The sequence below is a fragment of the Nicotiana sylvestris genome, chromosome 8 (genome assembly GCF_000393655.2).
Source record: "Nicotiana sylvestris chromosome 8, ASM39365v2, whole genome shotgun sequence".
Lineage (NCBI taxonomy): Eukaryota > Viridiplantae > Streptophyta > Magnoliopsida > Solanales > Solanaceae > Nicotiana > Nicotiana sylvestris.
Window position 1 is genome coordinate 224558632 of NC_091064.1, and position 10054 is coordinate 224568685.

Below are 10054 nucleotides of genomic sequence, written 5' to 3' on the forward strand. Positions count from 1 at the left end.
CAACAACAATGGCAAAGATTCAGAGCCATCATCTTCTGATTTGTGGAAACTTTTTTCTAAAACTGATCAATATTTGTTCAATGAAGACATAGAAAGTGTTGACGGTATACAAACACAGATTCTTGATGATGGGTCTTAGGCTAAACAAGAACAAGAAGAGAGTGGTGATGTGTTTAAAGAAAAGGGTGTTGGTGGAGGATGAGATTCGCCGGAAATTAGGGTTTGTTCTTGAACAAAGATGACGGAGTTTGGGACTGAGCAACTTGATTTTCTGTTAATATATTTTAATGTATTTTCAACGTATCACGCTGTATTTTCATGTATTTTATTGTATTCATTATTTTTTTCCATTGTAATTCAATGTATCTCGTTATATTCCATGTATTTCATTGTATTCACTGCCTTTTTTAATTGTATTTCAATGTATCCCACTGTATTATATGTATTTTATTGTATTCACTGTCTCACTATATGCCATGAATGTATTCATATATTTTTTTAATTAATATAATTTATGTATTCAGATGTATTATATAATTTCTCTGGAAATTGCTATGTTTTTGGGGTATTTTTCGGTTGAGAATTTTTTTTATACAAGGAAATACCAAATTTGTTTGTTATAATTGAGTTTGTTGAGTTATATTAGGAGTCTATTATGTTAATTGATTCACTTTCCATTTAAAAATAGTATAATCCCCTATTTCATGCCGTGAATAAAGTCGAATAAAATAATCTGTCGAGCCGTGATCCCATGTTTCATACCATGAATACAATCGAAATACACTCGAATACAACAACTGGACTTCCCTATTCATGCCTATTTTTGCTACTGTATTTATGAATATAGCAGCTTAAATATATCTAATACATATTATAACAATTATAAACGTATGTACCATTCGTAATATAGCAAATGATATTTATAGATAACTAATTAGCATAGTACTTTATTCAAATTTATCATAAAAAATAGCCCAAAAGCCAGATTCACAAGCCCATTTCACTGGCACACCTCGTATAAAATTCTACAAAGTTAAAAAAGCAACGATCAGTGGGGACATACATACAGTTCCCACCAACCAATGGCTAGAGCCACCTTAGGCTCAGCCACCCATTTCTCCTCCTCCTTCCGCCACCTCAAATACCTCTCTAATTCCTCCCCTCCCTGCCACGTCACCACAATGTCAGCCGCCAGAATTCCCCATCCATCATTAGAAGTCATCGGCGGAGCTCGAGAGAAATTTCTCCCTGCGTTTACATCACTTGATAATCTCTACAATTCTTATCCTATCGTCGCTTCGAATCGGCATATAGAGACTATTTTTGCAGCTTTTTTTAGGTCCGTTCCTGACGTTCGTCTCCGGCGAGAGTGTCTTCGGACTAAGGATGATGGCTCCGTCGCTCTCGATTGGGTCTCCGGCGACGATCGCCGTTTACCTGCCGATTCTCCGCTGCTCATTTTGCTTGTGCGTCTTCTTTCTATTGCTAATTGGGCACAACCTATATATGCAGTCAAAAATTTTCAAAAAATTAAACATTTATACAAAATTCGAAACCATTGGTGCTCATGAGTAGAGTTTTGTTTGTGCCATATATGTACTTTAAAAGCTTGTGAATTTTACTCTATCCTTAAATCATGCCATTAAGCTTAAAATGGGATTTTTTCAGTTAAATTGTTTCTAAATATAGAAAAATGTCATTCTTTTTTAAACAACATATTAAAAAGGAAAGTGTACTACATATGCACCCACTGCTTATGGATTCATGATGCTAAAAGTAAGGGTGCACATAACGAATTGGAAGTGTACTAACGGGGGTAATTGCAGCCAGGTCTGACTGGGGGAAGCGATGACTCATATGTGAGGCATATGCTGATGAGAGCTCGAAGTAAAGGTTGGAGAGTTGTGGTGTTCAATAGCAGAGGCTGTGGAGATAGTCCTGTCACTACTCCCCAGGTACTCTCTCATTTTGGTCTTTAATTACTTTGGTTGATTGATATATCAATAAAGATTTGGTCTTTAATTTCCTCCCTGCCGATAGTATTAGTTTTGATGTGATTTATGGTGGAGTTTGGTCAATGTTTATATCTGTTATTCAAACTTTTTGGTTAAGGAAAGAAAATGGTATGGTTTAGTTAATGTGGCTGATGGGAATTGGCAGCTTGAAGTGTTTGTTGGGGACAGTTGATTGCTTTTGTGCTGTCCATTGACTCCAGTCTTTTGGAATTTTTTTGGTCAAATGGTTAGGCAAACAACACTATCAACTTGATCCCTTCTGTGCAATTTCCAGCCAACAACCTTGCTTTTTCCTTAATCTGTCCTTCCTGCTCTGTTTCTATTTAAGCAATATACCATAACCTAAATTGCTGCCTTACAATACACAGCTTTTTGATCGTATACCACTTCAAAATGGGTAGTGATAAAAAATCATGCCAAGATGAGCGTGCAGGAGCAGAAATTGTATATGGAGCCGAAGAGTGCTATAGCAATTCTCTTGAGCTCCTGAAAGAGTTGGGATTTCCCCAGGGCACCCTTCCTCTTAAAGACCTTGAAGAATGTGGTTATGTTCGCGAAACTGGATTTGTGTGGATGAAACAAAAGGCTCCATATGAGCATTACTTCGTCGCAACAAAAACTCTAGTTAGCTATGCAACCGAGGTCACTGCCTATGTGGAGAAAAACAGGATGAAGAAAATGACTGGAATTAAGAGTAAGCAGCTATTTCTGTGGGTGCCAATAGTTGAGATGAGCATTGAGGATCCTTCTCAGAATAAAGTTTACTTCAAGACTCCTGTAGGAATTGGAAAGTCTTTTCCCCTCACTGCTTTCATGACTGAAGAAGAAAAGCAGAAGTATCTGGAGAAATCTAACGAGTAGAACGATTATCTATATGACTGCTCTTTTTGCTCTTTTTTCCTTTTCTGGCATCAGGGCATTGATGCCTTTTGTTTTATGTGATTTTCATATGCTTGCTAAAAGAATGATCTTTATGACCCAAGTATAAGTTTCTCCGTCCAGTGGATTAATTTTCAATTAATCTCGTTTAAGTTGATTATATATTTTTTTAATGCTAATACTCTTTCAGTTGGATTTTCCACTTCAGAAGGGCTTGAAAATTTTTCTTCAAAGATATGTTGGTTCCCCTTGCTTGAGACAGTGTTGTGAAGAGCGTGAAGCGAGGAAAAGCGACAAGCCTCTTTTCGCTTAAAGCGAGAAGCGAAGCACTCGCTTTTTTGAAGTGAAGCAGAATTTGAAAAAAAATATATTAAAATAAATACTGCATAGACAACACATGTAACTGTAAGCAAATGTTCAATACTTCAATGTAAAAACTAAAGAGTAGCATCAATTAAAGCACAAAATGAGCATCCTATTCTTCTACAAGATTAAATGAAATGAAAAAAATGGCAGTAACTGAAACGAAAAAAATTGGGCAGCATTTCGCTGCAATTTATCACTAAGAAGAGAATGAGAACAGGAAGAACTGAAGGGAAAAAAAAATTTGCCAGCATTCACTGCTATTTTGGGAGTGAAACAGTGAAAGAAAAAGGAGGAGGAGGAAGAAATCACATACCTGGGCTTGAACTTGATGACCTTTTTAAATTTTTTACGTTGGCAGCCCTTAATATGCAGAAGCGCTTGCTACTGTCGCTTTTACACTTCTCGCTTTTTTCGCAGAAGCGCTTGCTTTATTTAACCTGCTACGCTTCACATCATAGAAGCGCCCAAGGTCTCACTTCGCGCTTTAAGCGCTGAAGCGGGCGCTTTTCACAACACTGGCTTGACATGATCTAGTCTCTTTCACCAAGAGATGTCAAAAACGGTTTAACGCAGAGTGAATGAAAACAAGTAGAATAACGGTCAAGCAAAGGTTTCAGTTTACCCTATAGCTCAACAAGTTCAACTAAGGAAGATTTGTCCCTTCTCTTAATTCAATACTTTACCTGTATAACAGGGGAAACAAAATGCAAGCTTCAATTAGTTGAGAAGAAAGGGTGAGTTGAGCATGAAGTGTCCTGAGTAATGGTTCTCAAAAGCTGTCCAAGACCTTCATGTGAAGATCTTTACAATCTGGTGTCCCCTTAAATTACATATCCTCGCCCAGTTGAAATCTAATTACAGGCAGTGGATGCATGCCATGATGGTTATATAATTTAAACAAAAAAGGACGTGATTGTCCAAGAAGGCAAGAACTTATGATTGATCCGACCTTCAAGGATACAGTGAAGATCCTTTAGAAATTTGAGATTTCAATGCAGATATTTTTTCAGGAAATTAGAGTGGGTATCAGGGATAGGGGAGGGGAAGAAGCAAGAGATGATAACAGTCTAGACATTTTTCTCCATCTATGCATGTTCAAACTCACAATATGACTTATACTAGAGTCTCAGGTATAGCTTTATGTTGAAGCTCAACAATTTTAGTGGAGGTAATACCTAGGCAAAGTAGAAAATCAATGTCTATTGCCATTGCCGCCATTAGAATGAGTTCTGTACTCCATAGTTCTTGATGTGTATAGTAGACTTTCTAAAGTCTGCTTATCATTATAGCTCCTCATTGAACTTTTTGAATATTCAGATAATTAACTCCATTATTCCCAAACATGATCTGCTTAATCTCTCAAATGGTACCGGTCAAAAGTATTCTAAATTTTTTTAGCTTGACAATCTGTTGAGACGAAAGATACAACTGGTCATGAATCGATCTAATTAGGATGCAACATGTTATTTCAAAAAATTATCCTTCATCTTTAAGGTAAAGTCAAAATCCAATCATCTTTGACATGTTAAATTTTTTCTGTTCGTCTTCATTGATGAGCTAATTCATGCAGTTCTATTCAGCTTCATTTCTTGGTGATATATATGAAGTGGTGGCACATGTCAGCAATCGCTATCCAGAGGCAAATTTATATGCAATAGGCTGGTCTCTTGGAGCAAATATTCTAGTTCGCTATCTGGGACAGGTAACTCAATTAATTCAATTTGTGCTTATCAGTCTTCCTCCTCCATTTTGTCCTTGTACTGATCTACCATGCATCTATGTACGAGCTGTTTTAGAGAATTTAAGTCTGGTATTATGCTATGGTGAACTTGTTGGCATATTTCAATTTAGTACTGTACTTCTGCTGAGTATTAGTAATCTGGCTAACATCATACAGTTTATTGAGAAAAGGTGAAGACTCTGTGTGTTAATGCTAGCATAACAACACCATAGAGTATACTTAGGAAGAATGTTCAGATGTTTTCAAGTCTTCTTTTTCTCAACTATTTCTGGTGGTTCAGTATGGCTGGGTGTTTGTCAGTGGAATTGGAGTTTTTAAGCTTTGGATAATAAGACCATCCACATCCATCTAGTCAGGGGCGGAGGGAGAGTGCTATGTACGGGTTCGGACGAACCCAGTAGCTTTTGTTTAAACCTTGGATTTGTATAAGAAAATCCATTAAATATGTGTAAATACTCAATTGCGAACCCGTAACTAATGAGCTATGGGTTCGGTTGCAAGTTCAGAACCCATAAACTTCAATTTCTAACTCCGCCTCTGCATCTAGTAATAGTGTTCCCTCTAGGCCACACCCTTGGGTGCTTAGTAATGGTGTTCTATGTTTTCATCGATATGGCTTATTTTCCTCACGACGATTCTTCATGCTTCTTCTCTGTCTGAACACCCAAAATCCTTGTATCTTCTCCATGCATTTTGAGTAGTTCGACAGTTCAAATGATATGTGATCTGCCCAAATATCAGCTCTGTCGCCAAGTTATTGAGATGATTCCACTGAATCCTGATTTAAGTCAACATAAAGAAGAAGTTAATCTTGCTGTTTAAGAAAACTAACTAGAAGGGGGTATTTTGGTAGCATGTATTACCCTCTCAAATAAAGGAGCATTCATTGAACTGGAATATTTTTTCCTTTTCAATTCTTTTTAATTCCTTATTAGCTATTTTTTTTAATTATCATATTGAAAGTTATCTCTGAGACACCCTACAAGCAACATCTGCAGAAGAGAAGTCGGCAATAAATCATACTTGTGCGTGTTTTTGAAATAATAAAATGTTATGATGTAATCTCTGTAGCTGGTTATATAATCAGCTACCTTAGGTGATTTAGCACTGCTGTCTCCATTCATTTGTCCTGGATCAACATTGTGCCTTTTGTTCTGAAGATCAAATTTGAACAATTTTTTGGGGAAAACAAGTTGAGTACCAGCTGCTGTATTTGTCTCAAACAATATTGCCTATCAGTTGCACACTTGCACTATTTGTATTTTCAAAGACAATAAACTTTTATTCTGTAATAAACCCATTTCATTTCCATCATTTCCATCTATAGGCAAATGATGAAAATAAAGTCGGAGTGGATGCAGTGCTTGAACTCTTAGTTAAGGATTCTGTTCTCTAATTTTGTTTGTTTAATGATGCATCTATTGCCAATTTAGTTAGACACTAAAGATGGGGGCACCCAACTGATTGTCATGTGTATGCGGGCATTCCCTGGAGTTGTTATCTTGGTCTCTGTTACCTTTCAATAACATCTTCTATTAATTCTTTATTCAAATTCAATTCCAACAAGTAAAATAGAATTTATATTCTACTTCCCTTTGAATGATAAATCCCTTAACTCTTAATAATCAAAGGAATGACTCCATATATTGCCCATCTCTCATATTTTATCGTTCCTTTGCAGGAGTCTCATTCTTGTCTTCTCTCCGGTGCTGTTTCCTTGTGCAACCCTTTCAATTTGGTCATAGCAGACGAAGACTTCCATAAGGGCTTTAACAATGTTTATGACAGAGCTCTAGCGAATTCTCTCCGCAAAATTTTTAAAAAGTAACTGTGTAATTCAGTTTTTCCCCTTTTCCTCGGCGTACCTTATACCTCTTTTAACTGGATCTCTTGATTATAGGCATGCTCTACTGTTTGAAGACATGGAAGGCGAATTTAATATATCATTAGCTGCCAATGCCAAAACTGTCAGAGAATTTGATGATGGACTGACACGAGGTGTTTATGCTTGTATGCAGGAAAGAAAAAGTTGTACATCATTGCATCTCAACTTATAAGTAATTGCTTTTGAATTTTGCAGTTTCATTTGGATTCAAGTCTGTGGATGATTACTATTCTAATTCAAGCAGCTCAAATTCCATTATAAATGTCCGTACACCTCTACTTTGTATCCAGGTAAGCTTGTTTTAGCCAAAAACTATCCAATGTCCTTTTTTTGTTTGTTAATTATTATTTTTTTGATTAAGTGAAAGTCTTCTATTCATCTGGTACCAAGATGGCAGTGAAACAGATACAACAAGATAACAACACTTCCACCAGTCATATTACATATTTCCTCCTAATAAATATAGAAAGTCCAAATATTACATATCCAATGTCCTTTTTGTTTGTTTTTATTGTATTTCAGATGCCATTTTTACGTCTAGGATCATGGTCAGCACACTCATCCTTTGGCAAAATCTGAACATCATATCATATCATTCAAGTTAAAATTCCATGCAAAAAAGCTGAAACTTGAGAGAGAATAAATATTATACGTTGTGTTTCCTTTAGACAATACACCCTTGTAGTTATCTCTTGTAGGATGCTTTCCAACATTGCGGATGCGCTTTATGCGATATGGTTAGTTATCTGACATTTCACCCTTTTCATTTGAATATCAAGAATTACTTCACTTAATAAAATGTGAAGGATTTTTATTCAACGTAATTGGACCAGTTTCAGGAAAAAAGCATTGCACTAACTACTATTGCTCTCCCTAAGATATATATTATAGATAATCATATTTTGGCAAATTTGACTTTCCGGATCTTTATTGGACACGGAGACAAGTTGGTTTAGAGGTTGCAATGGCATAATCTTTCATCTCTTTGTGATCAAGAGAGCAATATTCCATCTCTTCTCCCCCAAAAGGAGGAAACGGAAGAAAGAAATGAGGGGGAGAGAGGGATTAACAATGTATAATTCATCTTGCTCAACCTATCTAAAAAGGACTAATCCTATTCAGTCCTCTGTCAAAAGTACGACAAGTAATGCCATCTCATTAATACCATCTTGCTCAACCTATCTAAAAAGGACTAATCCTATTCAGTCCTCTGTCAAAAGTACGACAAGTAATGCCATCTCATTAATACAATGCGTTTTGCCTTTTTGAATCTCAGGTGGTAGCTTTTCTATCTTCACTGACAATTCTTAAGAATAAATCCTGAATGATTTAGATGCTATACATCTGCAATTTGAAATTTCGCTACAGTTTTCTCCACAGTTCTCTGTGGATCTTCATTTCTGGTCAGTATGGTATATATTGCCATCAAAACTTAATAATAGAAAAGACCAGGTGTTGGTAGTAGATATCAAATAACTTCAGTAGAATCTCATAAGTGTTAGGTTTTTCTTTTGATTAAAAGAAAAAGTTGTGGGGACTGGGCGGGAAAGGTGGAGATGAAAGCACTCCAGTTCTTTTGATATGCTTGTTAGGATTCTGCAAGTGTTAACTAAGACAAAAATGTGAAGTTTAACTTGCTCTTGTTTATTTGTGGAGGCTGCAAATGATCCAATTGCTCCATCCAGAGGAATCCCTCGTAAAGATATTGAGGTAGTGCACTATTCTTCATTCTCGTATCCCATTTTATTTGTTGATATTTTCTCATTGTTTATGGATGTGCATATGCTGTTCTGCCAAACTATTTTTGTTTGTTGTTCTTGTTCTTGCAAGTTTCTCATTCTGTTGTTTGTGAAAGTCTTAGCATTGTCCATTTGATCCTAGGATGTTAAAGAAGTCCTGTACCAATCATCTCTTAAAACAATTGTACTCCTAATATAAGTTGATTTTGGGTTTAAAACCCTAAATTGAAGTTCTTTTACCAAGTAATTAATGTTTTAGTGCCATTATCCTGTTGGCATAAAGAACTTTATCACCTGATATTTGAGCCTTGAGACCAGCTCAACTCTCAACTGTATGAATGCATGCGCAGCGTATTTTGTGCTTGAAGGCATAGATTGCCGCTAATCATTTTGTTGTTCCCTCAGGAGAACTCAAACTGTTTGTTGATTGTAACCCCAAAAGGAGGCCATCTTGGCTGGGTGGCAGGTTCCGAAGCGCCACGGGGATGTCCATGGACCGATCCACATGTGATGGACTTCTTGGAGCATATAGAACATGGTAAATCTGCTTCTGCTGCATGTGCTAATGATCTGGAGACTATGAACAGCAGTGTTACAGACAGATTCCAACACCTTGAAGTATAAGCAACAAGGTGCGAAATTCAACTATTCCGTCATGTTGATATTGTTCACCGACAGTCGGTGTTTGATGAGACAGTAGCATATGCACATTGAAGGTAGCAAAAATAAGCTATAAGGGTGTATCATAAGTCATCAAATTTTGATGAGGTCTTGATATTCTTGCTATGCAACATGTAGCCAATTCGTTGATTATTCTCCACACATCCAAGAATTGATTAATGGAAAATAGTGGTGGATGTAAATGTCTCTTGTAACTGCAACTCTATGCTCATTGAAGAATGTTGTTGGCTCTGTGACTCTGCAGAAGTTGGAGACTGTAGAATTTATGTAAATACTACACTATATTAAGAAGGATCTACGTTGTGCTCAGTTCTCTGCTTCAAATTTATTGTTATACATGCACACACATACGTGTGTGTATTTTTCCTTTCACATTGTACAATTACATTAATATATGTCTGGTTCTAGCTTGAATGTTCATTTTATCTATATGTTATTAAAAGCTAAAGAAAAAGGTACCACATTAACCCAAGTGATAGCCTAGAAAAAAGCCACATGGTATAATTAGTTAATTATTAGTTAATTAGTTAATAATTAATTATTAAAAATTAACAAAGAAATTAGCTACCTAAATTTAACTACTCAAACATAGGCGAGGGCTGGTTTTTTCTTTTAAAAATCATTTTCGTTTTTCTTTTTTGAAATATAAAATCTATTTATTCATTAAAAACTCGGACAACACTATTTGAGAAAAAATATAATAATATCTAAAATAAAAAAATATTTCAAAATTAAGAAAATATATATT

The 10054-nt window shown here is 36.0% G+C and overlaps 1 protein-coding gene across 2 annotated transcripts; it reads left to right on the top strand.

Moving 5' to 3' along the window:
- Window positions 1-1047: 1047 nt before the first annotated feature.
- LOC104214640 (embryogenesis-associated protein EMB8) lies at window positions 1048-9726 on the top strand. 2 transcript variants are annotated; one of them, XM_009764341.2, is made up of 8 exons: window positions 1048-1466; window positions 1827-1955; window positions 4831-4962; window positions 6683-6825; window positions 6902-6999; window positions 7082-7176; window positions 8543-8596; window positions 9031-9726. In XM_009764341.2, the coding sequence occupies exons 1-8, from the start codon at window positions 1083-1085 to the stop codon at window positions 9247-9249; spliced, it is 1254 nt and encodes a 417-aa protein (XP_009762643.1). In that variant the 5' UTR covers window positions 1048-1082; the 3' UTR covers window positions 9250-9726. The 2 variants fall into 2 exon arrangements, with proteins under 2 accessions (XP_009762643.1, XP_009762644.1); XM_009764342.2 differs by having other exon boundaries at window positions 1329-1466; window positions 1831-1955.
- The last annotated feature ends 328 nt before the right edge of the window (window positions 9727-10054 follow it).

What these genes read in the sequence shown, in the direction of transcription:
- LOC104214640 (XM_009764341.2), top strand. Translation starts at nt 1,083, where the DNA reads ATGGCTAGAGCCACCTTAGGCTCAGCCACCCATTTCTCCTCCTCCTTC. An exon ending in CTCCGCAAAATTTTTAAAAA is followed by an intron (nt 6,826 to 6,901) that starts GTAACTGTGTAA and finishes TCTTGATTATAG; the next exon opens with GCATGCTCTACTGTTTGAAG. An exon ending in TGATGATGGACTGACACGAG is followed by an intron (nt 7,000 to 7,081) that starts GTGTTTATGCTT and finishes TGAATTTTGCAG; the next exon opens with TTTCATTTGGATTCAAGTCT.